General features: G+C 44.3%; 2 protein-coding genes across 3 annotated transcripts; both read right to left on the bottom strand.

The window, feature by feature from the left end:
- Positions 1-1,424: 1,424 nt before the first annotated feature.
- LOC142364572 (uncharacterized) lies at positions 1,425-6,310 on the bottom strand. Its single transcript, XM_075444309.1, is given in 6 exon segments — positions 1,425-1,759; positions 1,761-1,798; positions 1,800-2,672; positions 3,381-3,527; positions 4,951-5,043; positions 6,242-6,310. Coding segments are annotated over 6 exon segments (1,542 nt in total). The 3' UTR covers positions 1,425-1,437.
- Positions 6,311-6,547: 237 nt separating this feature from the next.
- On the bottom strand, positions 6,548-21,554 carry UTP25 (UTP25 small subunit processome component). 2 transcript variants are annotated; one of them, XM_075412927.1, is made up of 12 exons: positions 21,427-21,554; positions 20,617-20,656; positions 19,188-19,437; positions 18,225-18,437; positions 16,046-16,134; positions 14,270-14,680; positions 13,006-13,225; positions 10,774-10,976; positions 9,338-9,532; positions 8,577-8,689; positions 7,909-8,154; positions 6,548-7,094 (listed from the first exon to the last, which is right to left on the bottom strand). In XM_075412927.1, exons 1-12 carry the CDS (start codon positions 21,525-21,527, stop codon positions 6,848-6,850), a joined length of 2,328 nt encoding a protein of 775 aa, XP_075269042.1. In that variant the 5' UTR covers positions 21,528-21,554; the 3' UTR covers positions 6,548-6,847. The 2 variants fall into 2 exon arrangements, with proteins under 2 accessions (XP_075269042.1, XP_075269043.1); XM_075412928.1 differs by having other exon boundaries at positions 9,350-9,532.
- Between the last annotated feature and the right edge of the window lie 837 nt (positions 21,555-22,391).

Here is a 22,391-nt window from a genome sequence, read left to right as displayed (position 1 = left end):
GAATTTACCGCTATCCCAGTCCTGGTATGTGTGCAGCCGTTTAGAGCTACCATAGCTGGAGGTCCAAGTCAAAATCGATAGTCAAGCAGAGATCGTACGTTGACACAGAATTGCAGAGAATCTTCACATAGGTTGATAGCGATAGTGTCTCTTGTCTCAGTCTTCAGACAGTCAGACGTAAGAACGAATCGCCCGGAGTCTGTCTCAACTCCTGCAGCTTGGCCCTCAAGTTCGCCAGACAAATCGCTATACGTGACGTTAGTGATATTGGTACCGGCATCTTGATAGCGTATCGCTGATCTTACCCAGAATCCGTGGAGACTGCTAACAGGTAATTTACATAGAACAATTAGAAATGCGTATACCAAATTCATTGTTCTTCAGTATCTTTCCAGACGTGAGAATGATGGATCCAGGTCTCTTTCCCAGCAACCTTAACAGCATAAAAAGAGGTTAATAGTACAGTGCATGGTCCTTCCCATTTTGGTTCGGATCTCTTTTTCTGTTTGTAATTTTTCAGATACACTTTATCTCCTGGCTGTATATCATGTACTGGCACTTCAGGAGATACACCTTGATACCAACAGGCATGATTTCTCATCTGGGAAAAAGAATCCTGGAGGTACAAAAGGTATTGAGTGATTTGTTCATCTCCATCCAAAAGGCTAGTTTTTGATGGAACACAAATTCTTGCCCGGAACGGCAAGAATTCTACCAAAAAGAATTTCTGCAGGGGACACTCCTACAGGCTGCCTTGGAGTGTTTCCAATATCCCACAAAACTGAGTTCAAAGCTTCTGGCCATTTTAATCCAGTTTGTTTACAAACCTTAACTAACTTCTCCTTAATGGTTCTGTTCATCCTTTCTACTTGTCCAGAGGACTCTGGATGATAAGCGGTGTGTAACTGTTGCCGAATTCCTAATGCATGATCTATTTGAACCAAAATAGCTGCCGTAAAGCGTGCTCCCCTGTCTGAGGCAATTATTTCTGGAACACTATATCGTGGAATTAATTCTTTTAACAAAATCTTAACCTACTGATTTTGAATCATTCTTTCTCGTTGGGAAAGCTTCTACCCACCCAGATAATTGATCTACAATCACTAACGAGTATACATAACCCAGAGTCTTAGGCATCTCAGCATAATAATCAATGTGGAGCTTTTGAAAAGGAAAGGTGGCCGGAGGCCTTTTACCTTGTGGCGGGTTAATTCACAACGTAGCATATTGCTTGCAGAGTTTACAATTCTCACAAACTCTTCGTGCTGCAGCATAAATTCCTGGCGCTGCCCACAGTTTTTGGATATGGGAAGCTATGCTCTCCGGAACTCCATGAGTTTTCTCATGGAACCAACAGGTTAAGGGTAATAAATACCTTTTTGGCAACAGAGGCTTGTTGTTCAAAATCCATTGCTCTCCTCGCCTTTGAGCTCCTAGTCACTCCCATAAGGATCGTTCATTTTTGGTTAAGGATTCACAGAGTTGGCACATGTCCGGTGGGCTTGTCCATTCTTCCCTTGTTTGCAGTGCAGCCATAAGAAGGTCGCAATGTCTTGCAGCTGCTCGAGCTGCTTGATCAGCCAAGTGGTCACCTCTTGAGATGGCATCTTGTTTTCCTGTGTGAGCTTTAATATATATTGCCGCTAAAGCTGTCGGCAACTGAATCGCTTCCAGTAAATCTTTTATTTGCTTTCCATGAGCAATCGTTTTTCCTGCTGAAGTCAGAAATCCTCTCTCTTTCTGAAGGGCACCTGTTGCACAACATTCCAAAAGCATATTTTGAGTCAGTATAAATGTTCCCTTTTTTTCCCTTTTGCATACCTGGCTGCTTCTGTCTGTGCGACAACTTCCGCACCTTGTGTTCCCAGAGACAAAGGTAAAGGTCCAGCAATTAATACCGTTGTTTCTGTCGTCACCGCAAACCCCACCATCCATCGTCCTTTATCATAATATGATGATCCATCTGTGAAAAGACTCATCTCCAGGTTATCAAGTGGTTGATCTGTTCTGTCGTCTCGAGACTTGCTAGTAAAGGTTAAAATTTGCGTACAGTCATGCGTATCTTTTTCATCATCAGTCGGCAAAGGTAACACTGTGGCAGGGTTAAGTGTGTTGCACCTTTCCAATTTCAAATTGTCAGCTAATAATAATGCTAATTCATAACGACATGCCCTTTGGGGTGAAAGAGACTTTTCAGCACATTGTTTTAAGAAAATTTCCACCTCCTGGGGTACACATACGGTTAGTGCATGTCCTAAAATGATTGACCTAGATTTTTCCACCATCTCAGCTGCAATTGCCCTGATACCAGAGGGAGTTCCTTTTACTACAGGACCTAAAGTAACTGAAAAATAAGCTACTGGCCTTTCATGAGGCCCTAAAATCTGGACTAAAAGTCCTCTGGCCGTTCCCTTTATCTCATCACCATAAAGTTTAAAGGGTTTGATATAATCAGGGAGTCCTAATGCTGGGGTATTCAATAAGGCAGTTTTCAGTGTCTGAAAAGCTTTCTCTCTTTCAGGTCCCCACGCTATAGGTTCTACTTCCTCATTTCTGGTTGCTTCATGCAATGGTTTTGCTATTTCACTAAATCCGGGAATCCAAGGTCTGCAAATTCCAACTTGCCCTAGAAATCCCCTTAACTGCTTCTTAGTGGTAGGTCTTGGCAGTTCCTGTATTATTTTAACTCTTTCAGGATCAATTTCTCTTTTTCCTGGGCTTCATAAAAATCCCAGGTACTTTACCTTAGTCTGGCAAAACTGCAGTTTGGATGGAGAAACTCGATGACCCTTCTGTACCAACTGACAACACAAATATTTGGTATCACATATACAATTTTCTTTCGTCTTACAAGTAAAAATCATCCACATATTGTATAAGAACAGACAAACAGGGAAAACTTAAATCCTGTAAACAATTTTGCAAAATCTGAGAGAAAATAGTGAGTGAACTAGTAAAAACTTGTGGCAATCGTGTCCAGGTTAACTGTTTCCCTTGCCAAGTAAAGGCAAAAATATGTTGACTTTGTTTTGCTATTGGTATATTAAAAAAGGCTCCTGTTAAATCAAGCACAGTGTAATACTGGCCCCAAGGTGGTATTTGAGTTATTATCAAACTCGGGTCTGGAACAACTGGATGTGGTGCAATAACATGCTCATCAGCTGCTCGTAAATCTTGAACAGACCTATGTTCAGGGTCTCCGTCCTTGTCCAGCCTGTTTTACTCACAGGTAGAATTGGGGTATTGTAAGGGCTCCTACATTCTTTTAGAATTCCCTCTTTTAAGAATTTGTCAATTTGCTTACCAATACTAGGAAATGCTTCTGAAACTATTGGATATTGCTGAGTAGAAGAAGGTGTCCCTCCTTTTGTTTGGATTACCACAGGTTCAGCTGATTTTAACAGTCCTGCTTCATCTCCAGAAGCGCTGCCTAATTCATGAGGAATATCAGAGAGTTCCTCGGAGATCTTGTTCTCCTCCTTTTTACTTTCTGGTATTTTGATTAAAGACATGCCAATTACTATTAGCTGGATACCAGTTGGAGTTAAAGAGATACAAGTGTCAAATTCTTGCAACAAATCCCATCCCAGCAAAGACACAGCTGTTTCAGAGGAGACGACAAACTTTCCCCAAGCCATTTTTCCTCCCAGTACCACCGGAAGGGGAAGCGAAAGGGGTAATTCCTTACCTCCCACCACTCCATCTACCTTTTTTTTTTTTTTCTCCTGATAATTGTGGAACAAAAAAGTTTAATAATGATATTGCTGCTCCCGTATCTACTAGAAAATTGACAAAAATACCATTTACCTTTGCTGTGACGTGACCGTTATGATCTACCTTAAGCCCAACCGCTTCCATCAATTACTGAGTGAGGTCTGGGAGGTCTTTCTCCATAATTTCTAACTTTGACTGCTGAAGCCACTGGTCTCAGGGGGCATGCACGCTGTAAATGACCAAAATTACCACAATAAAAACATTCAGGAGTGTTAGAATATGGGGAAACAGGGGGAGGAAGACTTCTGCCTCTTTGACCTCTTCCTCTGATTCCTCTTCCGGGAAACCCCTGACCTCTTCCTCTTTGGCTATAAATCTGAGCAATCGCTGCAGTGAACAGGCTGATTTCTCTTTCTTTACGTTCTCTCTTCTTCTCTGCCTTCAGTTTCTCCTCTTCTTGCTTCTGTTGTTCTTCACTCCTTCCGTCGAAAACAAAGGTTGCTATGCTCAGAATTTTAGTCAAAGTTTCACCTTGCCAGCCCGGCACATGTTTTCAGAAATATTTATTAATGTCAGGAGCAGATTGGTCCACAAACACACTTATGGCCAATGGTTCCTGAAAATTTTCATGAGTCATTCCCCCATATTTTAAAAGTGTAGCTTTCAGTCTGCCCCAATAATCACTGGGATGTTCATCAGGTTTTTGCCTACATTCCATTACTTTGGTCCAATCTGTGACTCGTTCTCCGGTTTGTCTAACTGCTTCAACTAATTGGTAAACAGCAGTTTGATATGCTTGAAGTCCTTCTGTGGTGGTTACATCCCAGGCTGGATTTTGTTCAGGCCATGGATGAAGTCCATTTCCCTTCTGAGCAATTTCCCTATCTTTTTGTAAGATTTTCTCTCTTGCCTCTGGTTGGAATAATTCTTGGAGGAGAGTTCTTACATCACTCCAGTTAGGAAAATAATCAGTTATGATGTCAGATAATAATTGAGCACATTTTTCTGCATCATCTCGTAGTCTTGGCATTTTTGCTTGCCAAGCTACCAAATCTCCTTGTTTCCAAGGTTCATGTCTTGCCACAGCTTGGATTGCAGTGACCTCTGGCAGGGCTCCTGGTCCAGCCCTAGGGTTTGGAATGTAATCCAATTTCACAGGATGCTTTCCAATCCCTTTTGTGGTGGAATCGTCACCGTCTGCATCCAGAGCAGGGGGAGCAGAGAGAGATAACTGACCTCCATTATTACGATTACTTTCAGGTTTCCTTCTTTGTTGGGCCCAATCATACCAAATATACCAATAACCAATGTCTTGAGTTCCTGCATCTTCTAAAATTATTTGCAAAAATTTTAACTTACATATCTCAAAAGTTCCCTTAGGGGGCCACACATCCATAGGTCCCCCTCCTCTAATTCTAGTGAGAAACGGCCACTCCTCCTGACATAATAAAATCAATCTCTTTTTCTGCAAACCCTGAGACAAAGGTATCTTGCTCCAATTTTCTAAAACCTCAGCAAGGGGCGTCCCCCTTTCAATGCTGGGTGTAGCTCCCATATCAAATACTTCAAGCAAAATTTAAACACAAGAGAAAAATCTCAGCAATCAGTCTGAACACACTCGAGACCAAAAGCTCTTGGACTCACCTAGTCCTTTTGTTCTGTGCCAGCACTTTGAGTGTTGGTCTCGGGTGTTCCCAGAAAAGATCCTGAGTCTCCGTCTCCTGTGTCCTAGTGTCCCATCTGGGTCGCCAAATCCTGTTAGAGGTTTTACTGTCACACAAGTGGGTTACACTAGGTGTTGCTTTACGCACAACTCAGAGCTGGGCCATCACCTCAGTGAGTGGCAAAGTTCAACTCGCCAGACCAGTTTATGTGCATTCCTTAAACCCATTACATCAAGTGTAGAATCTTCAAAAGTTTCTAAGCAACCGTTCCATTTCTTTAACTACATTTATTAAGTTCTCTCTATTCTTCTGTCTTAGCAGAATTCCCCCTCGCTGGTTTCAGGTCCTGCTTGGTTTCAGGGTTGTCTTGGGGTCATCGTCTGTCCTTCATCTTCTTCTGTGAATTCTGTTTGGTACAATCCTGAGAAAAACTTCGAGAGACTTCAAGATGTTCTAGTAAACTTATTCCTATTTCTAAAATTTAACCTATTGACCTACGACATTAACCTTGCTACACCTTCTTATTCTTATCTTCTGCTAGGTCAGTTGGTTTTTAACCCAACCATGATAAGGCCTACACAGGGGACAATTGAGAGCAGCATTCCACGATCGTATGATTTCTTAACACACCTGTATTCACACAATTGAATCTATGTTCTAGTTCAATGATTTTATTCTATAGTCATAATCAGTCTCTAACACAAACCCCAGAGAGACGAGACCACAGGCAACTGCACTGCAGGGTTTTGTGCTCCCCAGTGCTGCTCTGGTGGTCGTGGGGCTAGGCAGGCAGGGGTGCCTCCGCCTGCTAAGTTCAACTCCTGGTTTTCCTTTGGAAAAAACTTAGCCCTGGCAAAACTTACCGGCCAGAGGGGCTGTTCTAAACACGAGGCAGAGATATTTCGGTCACTCAGGAGAAAATGCAAACCCATAGCTCCTACCCCAGCACATCCATGGATTGCACTTCTTACAGCTGTCAAGTTACAGCAAGTTCAACTCTCCCTCAACAAAACGCTTGTGCTGCCCCACCCTTTAGCAGGCTTACAGCATAGCGACTGCGCTAATGCTTGGGCACACTTCCCCCCCTAGATTAAAAGTAAAAGCTGCCTTTGACAAAAGCAGGCGAGTTTGCTACACCTGAAAATGAAGTGAAGCAATCCAATCAAAAGTTATTTATCACAGCATTGATCTTTACTAAACAGTGAGTTTTTCAATATACAAGAATAATAGTTCTGGATTGATTTTGTTTCCACACAGAGGAAAACCCCAGCCCCTGCTTTCTTGAATGACATCTTTCGTTTCTTGGTGGACAGAGTACTGAAATATAAAATTTAACACTATACGAATAATTTCAACAGAATATTTAGTAAAAGGGAGCAAAAAGTTTAATACTTTTTAAAAAAGCAACAGCAAAAAGTGCATCAGGAGTAAAACACAGGTCACTCCATCTGTCCAGTCTGCAATATCACTTATTCATTTTCTCCGGTAACAAAGAGGTGCACATTTTTCTTGGACTGCAGCATTTGAGCTGTGCGATCTATGCCAACCACCGCAGCCAGTTTCTGAGCGTCGTACTTGGAGTAGAGCACAGTACAGGTCCAAGTAGCATCCATGCCATTGTCTGTGGCCTTCATCATGTTACAAATCTCGCTGTAGAAGTGGGAGTAGGTTGGTAATTCATAGAAAATTAGGTTCCTAATCCCTTTTATTGTATACCTGTAAGTAGGGAAAACCAAAAAACGTTACTTTGTTGCTATTTTTTTTACAAAATGTGCATGATAAAACATCAGTCCTATATAAGTTCTTCCAATTGTCATTACATTCAATGCACGTTAATTATAGCTCAACTCTACAAACCCTGCATCACAAACTGAAGACTAAACTTACAGCAGATGTGGAATTTAAGGAGGGGAATATCTCACACTGCCAGGCACAATGGCTTCCTCTAAAGTACAGACCACCACCAATTTCCGCAGTATTCAGCTGCCTGGGCTTGGATTTTAAGACAGCGAAGGCTGATCAGACTGATCCTCGGGAAACTTTTCATATTTGCCAAAACATCTTCTGCTAATTGAAAAACTGTTCCATTAGGAACTCCTCAACAGCTCCAGTCAGGACACTCCAAGTTTTCCAGGTGACCTCAGCTTGCTGTATTGCATTATTGAACCAATTACGTACCCTTTTCCAGAATTTTATGTAATTACTGTGGCACAGATGAACGCAAATAAAAGGCACAATGAATCCCATTTCGCAGGCAATATCATCCTGTCCTGACATCAGTGGAACTTGGCAGTGCTTACCTTCCTGAATGCAGCCCTGTGCATACCAAAGCAGCTGAGCCTCCGCTAGGGACTGCTGACAATATGCAGAAATTTTGAGGTAAACTGAAAAGCTCTTACTTCAGTCAAAGCAATCCTCAGAGAGATTCAACAGATTCAAAAAGCAATACAGCCCATCTATGACCAAGGTCAAACTCTACTTCCAAAACAGCACACCCACAACTCAAAGGAAAACTTGGTCCACAATTCACCTTTTGTAAAAGTGGAAGCGCTCGGTGAACAATAAAAACTGCTTCTCTCCCTGGAGAAAGAACTGCCTTGCTCTGCAGACGCCAGCCTTCTTGGTGTATTCACAAATGTGAGTAAAATTCAGGTCCTCTTTCTTGAAGTAATTTCGAAGACGCACATAGTCAAAATACGATGGAACGTAAATCAGTGTGTGTGACATGATGGCGTCGCGATACTCGGGCAAAACTTTGTCGACAAAAAACTGAAACCTGAGTTAAGGAAACAAACACGTTTTAAGCAACATTAGCATTTAGCTTTCCACTACTGATAGGACCTCAAACAGGAATACTATCAGACACAAGAGACTACAGAAGTTTTTGACTACATTTTTCCCTCCTTAACTTCCTAAGATTTCTGCACACGCAGAAGATAAAAGGCAAAGGCTCTATCAGTACTGCACAGTTATGGCAGCGGCTGGTGTTCCCTTCCCAGACTTGATTCTCCGGTGCCTTTGGTGAGGAGAAGTTCAGTACTCCCCTCCACCTGTGAAGAGCCTAGCCTGCACCTGAAGACTAACGAAGGTGTCCTTCTGTGGTGAAATCACGCTGCGCTCTGCAGGAAACAGTACGCTCAACGACATCTGAAATTTCAGTCATTAGGGCAGAGCAAAATAGTACGGAACACAGAGTACCTTGTGTCTATTACAGAAGTTACATTTTCAGCTTCTAGCCTCCGAAAAACATGAGGAAGCTGGACCACAACGTGGCTAATGGAGCCACTGAGTGGTACATTGCGGACGGCTACCTGGAAGAAGAAAGTAGGATGCTTAGGCAAGCAGCATGTCAAAGGCAGCCACACTCCAGCCAGCATTCTGCTTGTAACTCGCACCTGCAAGCGGTGCACAAGGCCACTTTTAAGGAAGCTCCAATACAAAACTACATTCACAGACACACGCCAGATCTGTTAAATGCACATTATCACTGCTTATGCCCTGACTTCTGTATGTTTGAGATGGACAACTAAGCTTTTCGCTTTTACTGTTTCTTTCAAAGAAATATCAGTTTGTGCTTCTTATGCAGCAGGAGGGGAATAAAATAAAAAAGGAAGCAGACGAACCCTCCATTTAACAACAACATAAATAAACCAAGATAACTTGTGAGTGTCAAATTAAGAAAAAATAAAATCTGATTTATGACCCGAAACAACTACCTGTGAAAGAGGAGGATCAAATAAGTATTGCTGCAAGAAGAGTAGTTCTTCATGCCTCTGGCACGGCACTAGAAGTTGTCATGCAGCATCATGGAGATTCAGACTGAAATCCTTGGGCAACGGATATGACTGGCACACAGACAGTCCTTCTACAGCTGAGCTGTGGAATTTCCCCACGCGCTGGGTTTTCTGTTCCTCTCCCCCTCCCTTACGCCAGCACTTCAGAGGCAGCTTTCAGCTCACCTGTGAACTCACCTGCCCCATGTAATTGAAGCAGTGTTTGTTGAAGACAGAGTTAATCTGGGGATCCTGGAGAGCGCTGAACAGCAGCGTCTGGCGGTAGTACCTGGACCAGTTATTGAGATTCAGCATTCGCACTCGGGAGAAGTCTACCCCGTGGGAGTCCAGCGGCAGCAGGTTGATGTGCTTCATCAGGTGCTACATAGAGAGATGGAAACATGTCGATACTGACTGATAACCCTGCACCCAGACTGCAAGAGCCTTAACTGCAGCGAGAAAGCAGGCAGGGATGAGCAGGACAGCACAGAAAAGTAGTGATCTCCCAATGACTGTCTGGAATTTATTGACCACAGCAAGAGTAATTTGCTTGATTTCCTGCCACAGAACTGAAAGCTACCATCTCTTTAGTCATCAGTAACAGTAACCTTTGCTTGCCATTTTCTCCCATGGGGCAAGTAGAATGGACTTGTTTGTTTGTAACAAAGTCAATGGGCCCAAGGTTTCTGAGCTAAAAGCAGCTCAAGTGCAGTTCTCACTGCATTCAGGGAGAGTTTGGGTACAAGTGAAGAAATTCACCTCATTTTGGCCTCGCTGAATGATGCCTAGGACCAGCACCGCTGCCACCGCATGGCATGCAGTTGCACCCAAAGGAAAAAAACAGGAAAGAGGCTCCAGGACCAATTCCTTGGATATCGCATCGACCAACTTGCTCTGCCTGGGACTCCCTAGGAAACAAGACACCCTCCAGGCTCATTCAAAATGTACAGTAACATCATGCTGTCAAAATGCCTGGCCCAGGTACCTCAAAGGTGTTTCTATGTGGAATAAACCCCAACCTGTCAACCTCGAAAACTTTCATTAACCAAAAGCCAAAAATCATGGGTACAACTGCACACTAGCCACAACCCAAGAACTGTATTTTCAATACCTGTACAGGAAAATCTCCATACTGCTTAACTTAGGACATGACTAATGCTTAGTATCTCCACAGTCAGCGGTGACAAGCACCAGCTCCTCTATTGCTTTCTGGAGGAAGCTGCATTAGGTTGTACAGATTCCTCACATGGCTGCAATCTGACTGAGACACTGGGCAGTCAGACAGCTGGCATATTTTCTCCCAGATGCAATTAAAGGAATCATCCTTATCTCATCCTGCAAGGTGATTAAAACTGTTCAAAAAGATCTCTGATGAAATATGCCACTAAAGCACCAAATTCTAAGATTTACAGAGAACAGGTGCTGAATACTACCAGAATCTGTGGAAAGAAAATTCTTAGTAAAAGGAAAATATCAGAGTAGAGGGAAGAAAAGAAACAAGCATACATGTCTGGAATAAAGTCAGTAAAAAAAATAGCAATATTATTCACTGCCAAAACTAAGTTATATCAGCCTAACAAGACACAGTGCAACACGAAAATGAATACATATGGAAAACGCACCAGAACGTGTTCCCAGTTCTGCATCAGGTAAACATCTGCTTGATCAATGATGAGAATTTCTATTGACGATAGAAAATCAAAATCTCTGTTCTTCTCCCCCTCTGCGCCAATTACAGTCCTCATGCCCAGGGGAGAGGCAATGATGATATCCGAGGAGTAGAACGGTGCATACAGTCTCATGCTTTTCTGGAGAATTGCAACCCCTGTCCGACAACAACCAGCAGCATCATCTTAATTAAGGTCAGTTATCAACCACATTCTTCCAGCAGGCACTGTAACAGTAACTCCCTACATCTCCTCTCACATACTAATGGTTATAGGTGGACAAAACCACTCTGCCTGAAACTCTTCTTTCCCTGAAAAGTGCTCCCCCATCTCCTCTGGACAAATATTTGGCACATTTTCATGAAGTTCGGCAAACTCTTTCAGCAGTACTTTTTTACAGATTTTTTAATAGCCTGGACAAATTTGTTTACTGAAACATGTATTTTTGATTTTGCTTAAAAGGGGGATGAGGGGGCTGCAGAACTTAAGGAAAAAAAGAAGAGCAGAAGTGATTAACTATTCCCTTCTCCCTAAATCCTAGAGTTTGGTCTCTGCTATACTGTAGTAACTGTTACCTTAATTTGTCACGAAAGATTCAGTGTGGACCCCTTGACTAAAATGGCCTTTATTGAAATGGCCACAACAGTTGCTACTAAAACGCAAAGGAAAAGTTCTTCGTGTGACGACAACCAAAAGCATAACCAGTCTTGCACCTTCCCTGGCCCTGCCTTTCACACCGCATGTTGCAGTGTACATGCCCAACTAGATTCTGCATCACCTCTCGTGTTAAGAAAGAAAAAGTAAAGAATCAAAGGAATTTGTTACCTCTGTTGTAACTACATGGCAACATTGCTAGGACCCAGAGTTTTCTGATCTCAAAAATGCAGGTAGTCCGGACCGTATTCAAACCACCCACTACAGTCCGCCTGACAAAGGTGTCTCCAACTTCTGCCCCTCTCTGTGTGAAGGCAGCTATCATGGGCATAGCTGCAGGCACTTGCAAGAGTTTCACACAGACATCAGCAGGGACCACTCCCACTATCTATTTTAACCCAATGATAAAAACGGGAAAAAAAAAAAGAAAAAAAAAAAAAGCCAGGCACAATCGGTTGAATTTCCAGGAAGAAGCTCACTTGTCACAGCATATACACCACTTAACAATATCAAGTCTTTTTTCTGTTTAAAAACATGAAAGGGTGGTTTTAGTAAGGCATAACAAATGCACTTTATATTAGGTATTTGTGCAGAAGTAACAGGGTGTGAAGCATAGTAAGGAAGAATAATTATTCTGCTTCTGTGATTTGCTTCTGCAAGTAACAGCATGGAAAGTTTCTTCAAGCATTTCTTCACACCTAGTAAGTGGATCAAGCAGACTGTGGTATGGGAGCAGACTGAAAGGAAAATTACTACACTACTGAAAGTAAGATGCTCTCAGCCCGAGAGACATTCACTGAGGAAGGAAGAAAGACTGAGTGGGACCTGTTTCCTCCTTCTACTGTGTCATTAAATTTCGTGGGATGCCAATTTATCTTTCAAGGGACAATAATTTCAAGAGCCTCCAATCTGTCAAGTTAAGTTAGAAAAACCACCTACTCATGATGGCAGCTCCAGGAGCCAAGCCACTACCTACTTCTCTGCATACTGAGTTACTGAAACAGCATGAGATTACAATATTATGAAATAGTCTCACATTTGCTGCTTGTCCAACAGTCCTACTCGCTGGCTACCCCTTTGCTTTCATGAAAACCATGCGCAGCACAGTAGAAAACTGCTTTGCTCAGTGCTGAGCTTTAATTTTGTTCCAGCCATTACTGATTACAAGAGACACTGTGAATATGCTGATCAAACCCAAAAGATTTTTCTTTTAAAAACAAGAAAGACTGCTGCATAATCAAGGCTATCCTCCTTAAAACAAGGTATGGGCAGTCCTGCTATAATAGAGCAACCATTGCATTTTAAGTGATTCTGAACTTGATGTGAAAATCATTACTTTTGTATCTTTTCTTCCTTTTTAAGTTCTGGCAAGGCAAGACAGATTTTCAGAAAAATCCAAGTTGCCAATGCAAAACCACAGAGCCTAGAGCCTCACCAGAACTTCCAGCCCTGATAGCTCCTAGATGTTTACAAAGAACTTGCTACTTCTCATATCTTTACAAGCTAAACATCATCTGGTCAGTAGGTCATTACCAATTCTGAAGTGGTCATCAATGTTGCCAGCAAAGACAGCTTCGTAATCTTCGGGTCTTTTCAAGTTGGGGGGCTTCTCTTCTGGGTCAGAGCCAAACTCCCCTTTGAAGCGCTTTTTATTACTTACATCAATTTTTCTTTTGTCACTCACTTCAAGAAGACTGATGAAAATATGCACAATTCGCAAAGCACATTCCCTGAAGGGCACTATCATCAATACCTGCGTAGATCAACAGTTACAACAGAATAGCCCATAAAATATCAACAGTTAACTGTATGTTAAGTAATTTTTTTTTTTACTTAGATCTGCCCCCATGGGGCACCCTAACAATCAAAACAAAACAATTCTGCCATGCAGCAAGGAGGGAGGATGTGCTGGGACGGAGCACGCTCAGGAACAAGTACTGGCCAGCAGGTCAGTTTGGTACAGGGGAACTGAACACTGAACACGTTTTCCTGTTCTCCCTAACGCCCAAGCAAGCAGGAGCTCCCACAATACGCAGACATGGTCAACAACTGGCTCCTGGATGGGTGGCAATAGCCTCTGCACAGCACTCTGAAATATAAATACCTGACTGGGGAGTCAACACAGAACCCAAAGACATTTGCCAGATGTGCAGCAAACACTGAAACCCAACTTTGAAACTGTTCAACAGGTAGTTGGCACCACCAGCAACAGGCTAGCCCTAGTTGAATCTGCCTGGTTATAAACTAGAGGATGCTGTGAATCCAGGGAGCCTTGGTTTGAGGCCCGCTCCACTGACCATGACGGTGGCCTTGGCAATAGGACTGGGATTCCCTGACATCTCCCAGCTACAGAAAGATTTTTGCAAGCAGGAGAGTCCTTAAAAGCGCACAAGGACAAAAAAATTTTCTGGGACATCCCACACTGGGTGACAGCCTACACCAGCTGCACTAACACTAACGATCAATGTGGAGGCACCTTTCTGCACTGGTAGATTTAGAAATGGAAGCAGGACAGGTGACATGTCAGTCCGTAGCGAGAGGGGGACAAAGAAAAAGAGAAGTCAAACTCATGGCTCAGCACAGAAGCAGGCTGGCTAACAACCCTGCGCTTGCTGCTCCTCCCTGGCCACGGCAGATAACTTCCAGGCACGACAGAGGGATGTGGAAAGGCCCAGGAATATGTCACCCGAGAGAGCACCAACAGAAATACCACTGTACAATCTGCCAGGATGTTTATATGGCCTGACCAGACAGCCAGGGTGGGAACGGGGGAATCACACTAACGAAGCTCTCTTACCTTAGGTCTAGTGAGCCCCTGATCCCTGTAGTCATCACTGTCAGTCCCCAGCTTTTGGACTCGTCGCTTGGCATTGTTGCTGAGCACCTGGGCATTGGCCTTCAGAACATGGTTCAAGGCATGCAAGCAGTAAGCATGTCGGATTTCTTCCCCATTTGTTAAAGCATTTCTTTCTGGATAGAACAAGTCCCGGTATGTATTCATGATACAGAAGAGCTCTCTTTGTAACGGGGTAAAAGAGGGATCGCTTGGTTTGTTCACTGAGGACAGAAATTGTTTGTTCACCTTTGGCCAAGTGGATTCTAAAGGCTTGTGAAGATAAAGCTGTTTCACATCAACTTCTTTGTCTGCTTTCAAAGTTTTATGTTTCTCCAAAGTGGAAGAAAAAGTTAGTTGGCCAAGCCTTGGCCACTGAAAAAAACCCAAACAAAGAAAGAGGAGTGGTAAGTACCAAAATTCATACACTTAAAAGCACATCACCACATCTAGCAGGTTAATGTAGTCCATGAAATTTGAGAAAGCTCTTTTCACAACATAAGTTGAAATCTTTTTTTCAATATGCAATCTCTTCCTTAAAGTCTACCAGGGTAAATAACAATAAACCTGAGCTCAGTAAATCTGAATGTATTTTGCAGCTATGTGCCTATAAATGCCCTCATTTTACAGATGATAAAACTGAGGAAGAGGAAGGATGTCACTTCTGCCTAACCCACTAAGAAAATCAGTGGCACACACCAAGGACAAGATGAGAACCCTGGAGTCCGACCTCACTTATAGATCGGCCACACTGAGGTACATATTTTGTTTAAAGATGAAAACAAAACCCCGTTAGGAAGTTGTGAATCAGTTGCTGAATGAAATCTTGGTGGGACTCTGTCTGATTTCAAGGGCAAAACCTAGCAGTGTAGTAGGGGAAAACTTTAAGCCTTCTGCTATGCAAGTTGTCCCTATTTATCTCGGTAAAGTAGCTACACCAAGTTAAGCAAAGATATATCATGCACTGCTTCAGGTGGTACTGGTATTTTTGGCCACCACATTCCAAAAAAAAAACAAAAAAAAAAAACCAAAAAATATCATAGCTTTCTCTCTGACTGACTAACCGTTGGATATCTTCCAATGAATGTCACCCAGCATATGGGTGACCAGAATGCAAGGCAATCCTCCAAAACAAAATCAGATGTGAAAAAGTCAGGAAGCAAAGGTTTGTCTAAAAACGAGTATTTCGAAAACCAATACTCTCTCTCAAGCAATGAGGTGTTTTGCTGGTACTGTAATTCACCTATTATTTCCAGTACTAACAATGTAAGTATTAAATTCCCCTTTAGCAGCTTGTAAACATGTGCAGAGATACAGCCACCTCGAAGCAAGAACACGAAAGCACGCCGTAAGTATTTTTAAGACTGCACATGGTCATCCCACAAGCTCAGCTGTAGAGCACATCCCTGGCATCGTGCTGTTACCACTCAGAAACCAGTCCTGTTTCCACCTGGCATCAAGAGTACTAAACCTGTGGTTTTGGGACTACAGATCAAACTCTGAAGCTATGTTTTTCAGATGTGCTGCCATATCCCTACATAACAGCAGACTTCAGATTTCAACTCTCGCTTAGCACTAAGTGAAGAAAACACTACAGCTACAACACAGTGACAAAATCTTGACAATTCCAGGGCCGACAGCTAATAATAACAATTACGAATCTACTCCACTTGTACAAATAAAGAGTTATTTTAATGCAGGCATCTTAAGGAACTCTGGATGGCTACAGAACACCATTACCTTGCTTTGACTTGAAGTTTTAGGAAGCGTAGGCATTTTTTCTACTTCTTTTTCTTCAAGTTCTTTGTCCATGTGCTGTTTAAATGGATCTATTTATAACAACAACAATAAAATATCCTGAGAACTATTGTAGCTAATACTGGAATCAAGTTTCAAAATGGATTTGCAAATGGTACCAACAGTTTCCATGCCAGCCAACTCCACAGTTGAAACTAGTTATTTCAAAGCACTTGGAAATGAGAGAAAAGATGTCAAATTCTCTCCACAAGAACAGAGAGAACAGATTTGACAAATTGCTTTAAAAAAAAAAAAAAGCAGCACTTATGGAAGTACTAGAACTTTCAATCACAAAACAAATGTTGGACAGAAAAGCAATATGTAGTAGAAAACACTGTGGCAATTTTCTGCCTTAAGCTCTGACACATTCATCGCTTGCAGGTGAAATAAGTGAACTTACTCCCCTTCTTAATTTATAAACAGTTCTGCCCAGGGCACTGCATCTTTGACAAGTCATACGAATATGATTTGCAACAAAGTAGAGAAAGATTAGGCAGGTTTTCGGGGAAGTGAGGCAAAAACTGCCTGAAGTGAGCAAAAGTCTGATTTATCTAACCAGCATTTTTTTTTGGAAAGGAAAGGAGAGGCAAGGAACTGTAAAATCATATTATTTTCAAAGACACTGGCATGCACAAGTCACATGCAAAGCTTATTTTGAAAGCCAAGCTCTATACACTGCTTGCAGCACAGCAGCACTCACTGCATAAAGAAAACTAATTAGAGAACACTAGCGCTTGCCAAAGGATATCTAGCCCACGTACAAGTTATCCAGGCAAAAGTCAAGACATTTGCTAATTATGACACTGTTCAGAATATCTTCCCAGCAATGCAAGTTAACAGGATAGCATTTAACTGTAGTACAGGTTCTCTCTTCAGTTGAGTTTTAGTGATCCCAGCATTTGTCATATAAAATGGAGACAATAAAGTGAAGCATTTTGCAGCAATTCTAGTGACCCAGGACCGGAGTAGAAATCCATTCCCTTTCTGCTGTATGAGGTGACTCATTTTCCGTAACAGATTATAAACCCATTTCCAAGCTACAGGAATCCACTGAAAAGCAGTGCATCATTTATCGGTTGGACAAAGCTATTTGGATACTTAGCATGCAGTTGGAGAGCTACGGTTCTCATCACAACACCAACAGCCTCAGTAATATTCTCACGGTAACAAGAGTGAGCTGTTTTTTCTATCACACGGCCCTTTGATGCTTCCACACATTTCGTGTATCAGCTAGGCTGCCTCCCAGATCTAATGTCAGCTGCTGCTCCAAGATGACAAGCCAGCATCACCAGGGATGCTACAAACATATTTCTCTCGCTCAAACTATGCCATCTGATATTAAAACCACAGAGCATGAAATACGGATAGCAGCTCTGCATGTGCCAATGTGTGGCATATCACTGAACGATCTCACACCCGTGCACACAGTTATTTGTATTACACATGGTGGGACGACTCCGACACCGAAGCTCAGGTTGCACCCATCAGCCCACTACGGCGCTGAGATTCTGGGCTACACCCTTAAAAGATACCACACAGATGCTCCGCTGATGCCTCATGCCTTCCCGATCTTGGTGCCGTCAGACTCCTCTGCATAACCTTCAAAATCCAGAGAGCCCTGAGCATTTGTCCAAATTACTGCACCTGCCCCAAGCTTCTCTAACTCCACTGAGTTGTGAAGGATGCCCTCACGGGTCAGCTTTGTGATTATCTCCTGTGCTGTCTGTGCCAGGAATATCTTCCACAGTCAAGCGCAGGCTTGCAGGGCCCTTCAGACTACACCAGCTTTTTAAGCTACCATTAAAGCAACACAACAAGATAACCCCCTCCACGCACGTTTCTAATTCCTGACATTTCAAGCTCTATCAGTCGTAACAGAAACTACGAACACGTCCCAATCCACGGCGGCTACAGAAAACAAATGCTGCAGGTCTGCACTAGTGTTCAGTGTCCCTGATGTAACCCGCTCACACGTGGGCAATACAATGAATAACGCAGCGGAAGAACTCAGAAACTATATAGCGTATCATTAGGGCGGTGGATAATTTACACAATTAATAATTGCATAATTTACACACTCCTCTAGAGGCAGATCACTAAACACAAACATACTGCGTCTTACCTTCTGAAAAGGCGTGTGAAGAACTGCTGTCTCTCTGATCTGCATTGCAATCTCCACTCTCCTCTTCCATGAAATTGGTTTCCAAGCTAAATTCAGATTCATGTTTCACATCAGTAAACTCCTCAATTACTCCATGACTTGGGTCGCAAGAGGTATCTGCGCCATCAGCCTGCTCCTGGCCAAGTGTCTGCTCTGCTGCGTCTGTAGCTGTAACTTGTTAGAGAGAAAAAAGGTTATATTCCCCTGGAAAAGCTACTGTCTACAACTACCTCTTGCTGCCCAGGTTGCTCCCTTCGAGTTATCAATTCTTTTTCTTTCAATACTCTGTCCAAAAAGATAATTGCGGGCTTTGTATTCTACAGTAAGGAAGACTTCTGGCTAGCGTGCCAAAAGTTATATAACACACAAAGCGTGTTTCCCCAGAGAAAATTACAGAAATAACCCAGTTTTCGTTTCCAAAGACCCCAAATAACTGAAAATAATAAAAAGTTGACTCCTGTCTCCCAGAATTTCTTTGCAGACCTCACGAATGACGATGCCTCATCACAAGGGAGAGGAGGTTTCCTTCCAGTTTACATATTCTTTCCTCTGCTAGGAGGCAAACCTTTCCCTCCTCTCGGTGGCAGCAGCCAAGCCAGATGCTGTGTGAGAGAACAGCTTGCGTCTCCCATGAGTGGGTGAGAACCCCTGGTATGCTGCTCCATGTGGATTTCCTCTGTGCTGCCGCACAAACAACATCTGAGGAAGCAGCAGCGGGCTGTCTGCCGGGAAACGAGCACAGCTAACCTCTCCCCTGCTAAATCCTTCAGCAGCTGCTGCTCCCACCCACAGAGGTAACGGAGCAACGGAGTCTCGAAGCCAGAAGAGTGCCCAGTCTACACCAGGATCCTGGCTAAAAATATACATGATTCGAACTTTCTAACTGAAACAACATTTACCAAAGCATGGGAAAAGACAAAGTACCTTCCTCCTGGCGTGGTACATCATTCTTATCTTCTTCACCTTCATCTGCTTCTCTGGTCTCCTGGGACCCTTCGCTGTCCATTTCTGTCTCACTTTCTCCACCTTCTTCTGATTCACTGTCATCTTCCTCTTCCTCACTCTCAGACTCAGGTGAGGTCTTCAGGGTAGCCAGGAGCTTATGATATACAGAGACCTGTTCCACTTCAGTCTCCGAATCGCTTTCTGCACTCGATTTGTCAGAATTCTCAGACTGGAAAACACGAGTGTAACAGCAACAACAGTAACACTCTATCAGGCAACAAGCAAATACCTCACTTCTATCTCCCACGTTACGTTTTCCCTCTCTCATCCCACCCGTATCAGATGCAATGGAATTGTTCAAAAATCGCCACTTTATGCAAATAGTTATGCTGGACACCTCTGTCTAGATTCTGAAAGCATCCTGGTAGACTTAGGCCAAAGTGCCTCGTGCCGCACTGATTTGACTTATAGCATTGCAAAATTCGGTTCTTTTACACTCAGCTGAGCGAGGACACTTGATCTCCACAGACAAGGCATTTACTGAAGCGGCACTGGATTTTAAGACAACCACACACGGAGCAAAAAATTGTAGAAGGGCCCACATACAAGGGACAGAGCTCACTGGAAATGCTTCTGGCTTCCAGGAAGGCAAGGGAAGCAGCCGTCAGTCGACAACAGTCCACCAGGGAGTGGGTTAGGTTTGGCTCAGCTGTAAAGCTCCAAGCTTCAAATAGGCCAGACTCAGAGCCAGTTCTGCCCAGGCTCACACAAAGCAGCGACAGTGTGCCAGGTTACAGCCAAAATGACAGTGAAACCAGGAGTATAAGCACAGCACCATTTACTACTTTTTTAGCTCCTTTCAGCCCAATGAGGAAAAAAATGCTAAATACGATATTAACACACAAGTGCTAAAGGAAACAAACAAACCAGAATAATTAATTTTTCTACAGTGAAACTTTCATTAATCTGATGATAAAGGAGGTTAATGAATTCTGACTAAAGGAAAAGTAAAGCACTGGCAATCTGAAGAAGAGGGATGAGCATTAACACATTTTCCATTCAACAGAGAACGAAATATCTCCCAATGCATGCAACACAAAGTTTATTAAAACAACTTAAAGCATGAATTACTTTTCACTGTGACTACGTAATATGCAAAAAACCCAAGAAGAGCTATGTTATTTCCTGTTGCTTCTGCCCTCTCATGGTATTATGGTTTTGAGTCAGACACTGTAAAGACCAATTCAGAGCCACATAAAAACCACATTCGGTTTTTCCTCCTACATGCAGGTTTTCTAAACAGAACAACTTAATCAGCCTCATTAACTTGGTAATGTGAAATGCTAAGTGTTTCTCTTCACTGAACTACACAAAAATGAAGGTAAGGAAGAAATAAAAAATATATTACCAGTTCACAGACTTGAGTTGCTTCTGGTCTTCCAGAAACCCTGAAAAGAAAGCATTGAAATATCTTATTCTGTCAGTGATGGACGTACACAGCACGACAGAGACAAGGGGGAGAACGAATCGATGAGTTACACAAGTCTTAGAGAAGTTAAAAGAAAGCTTAAAACCAAAGCATCACACAGTTCTCCCTAAGAGAACAGACTTGGCACTCACCCTGGAAATTACCCTCTCAGCCGATGTGACAGCCCGTATGTGAAACCTAAGCGCTCGGGCATAACAACTGATCAAGAAACAAAATGGTTTACAGCAGAATCTGGCTTTAACGGGAAGATGAGCTATTGGAAGGAATCTCAGGAATCTAACTACAAGGGGGGGTTTGTACAACAAAGCTCACCACAGCAAGAGCCTACCTGTAGCACTAGAAACTCTGGAACTCTGCAGCGGGGAAAGGGCACATACTACAGCAAAACCAGTATTAATTAGCGGGTGTCGGGACGAGGCACGGCCCCCGCGGCCGGGACCCCGCCTGACCGCCCCGGGTGGGCTCCGGGCCCCGCGCACCCCCAGCCCTCAGCACCACCCGCCCGCTGCCGCAGGCGCTCAGCGTCAAACCGGCCAGCCGTCCTGGCAGGCCCTTCCCCGCCGGCTGCCGAAGCCCCCGGGCCAAGCAGCCCGCTCCTCGCCAGTCTCGGCGGGGGCCCAGCGGCGGGGCACCCCCCGAGAGAGGGGCCTCCTCCCGAGGGAGCCGCGGCCTTCGCAGCCGGGCCTTCCCCTGCCCGCCCCGCGGGAAGCCCCGGCCGCCGGCGCTCACTTGTCGTAGAAGGGGTGCTCCTCCCCGAACTCCCTCAGGTGCTTCTTCTGCCTCTTGCTCAGGCTGCGCAGCAGCTCCCGCCCGCCGCGCCGCTTCCCCATGCCGCCACCGGCAGAGGCCCCGCCGCGCTTTACGGCACGTTCGGCGCGCGCCGCTGTCGCGCTGCCGTACGGCGGGGCCGGGCCGGGCGCGGTGAGGGCGGAGCGGCCGCTGCCGTCTTTGCTCTTGTTGGCGTTCCCAGCGCTCGGGTGTCCAAAAGGCAAACTCCAACTGAGTGGATCCAAGCGAAATCACACTAAACGGTGGGGCTTGTGACTGCCGAGTCTTGCTGAACGCCGCTGTGAGGGCAGAGTACGCGGGTACCTCTTCCCCAGGAAGCACTCACCGTGGTGCCACGAGGCGCTCGCTTCGAACATCGCTCTTGGTGGCTGTGTCTGTGCCTTGCACCCCCGCGTCTCTGCACGGCCTAGCAGAGCTCCCCCCGTCTTTGGGGGGGGCGGGCTGTGAATGGGGTCATGGCACAGGGCCCTGCAGCTGCTGCCGCTTCCCCTCCCGGGAGTTAGGCGCAGCGGGCATCAGTTTGCCTCCTGGGGAGAAGAGTGCCAGAGCTAAGGGAAAGCAGGGTGATTCCCAACAGGATGGAGTCGCGGAACATTCTGGGGGACAACAGTTTAGCAGCTGGAGGGCATTCACGGATTTGGCTGCGCTTCGTTACGCAGAAGCCTCCAGGTTCCTCCTGCGCGTTGTTCATCCCGCCAGCTGCCCGCTCCGTAAAACCAGTAAAGCTCCGGAATCCAGACGGCCCTACGGACCCGGCTTGCCACGCAGCCGGCACACGGGAGCAGCCGTCAGCTGCGGCCCAGCAGCAGAAATCCCCTTCGCAGGCTCGCTCAGCGCCAACGCACCGTGTAACAACACTGACCGAATGGAACTATTTCCCCCCACCAGGTCTTCCGTGGAGTTGG

Source organism: Opisthocomus hoazin, chromosome 2 (assembly GCF_030867145.1).
Source record: "Opisthocomus hoazin isolate bOpiHoa1 chromosome 2, bOpiHoa1.hap1, whole genome shotgun sequence".
Taxonomy (NCBI): Eukaryota; Metazoa; Chordata; class Aves; order Opisthocomiformes; family Opisthocomidae; genus Opisthocomus; species Opisthocomus hoazin.
The sequence above is the reverse complement of the archived record's forward strand: the minus strand, read 5'-3'. Positions and strand labels throughout refer to the sequence as shown.

Coding starts and splice junctions, on each gene's coding strand:
- UTP25 (XM_075412927.1), bottom strand. CDS start 21,527: ATGGGGAAGCGGCGCGGCGGGCGGGAGCTGCTGCGCAGCCTGAGCAAG. Junction 20,657..21,426: donor GAGCACCCCTTCTACGACAA/GTGAGCGCCGGC, acceptor CTTTCTTTTCAG/GGTTTCTGGAAGACCAGAAG. Junction 16,135..18,224: donor TTCACACGCCTTTTCAGAAG/GTAAGACGCAGT, acceptor TGTTATAAATAG/ATCCATTTAAACAGCACATG.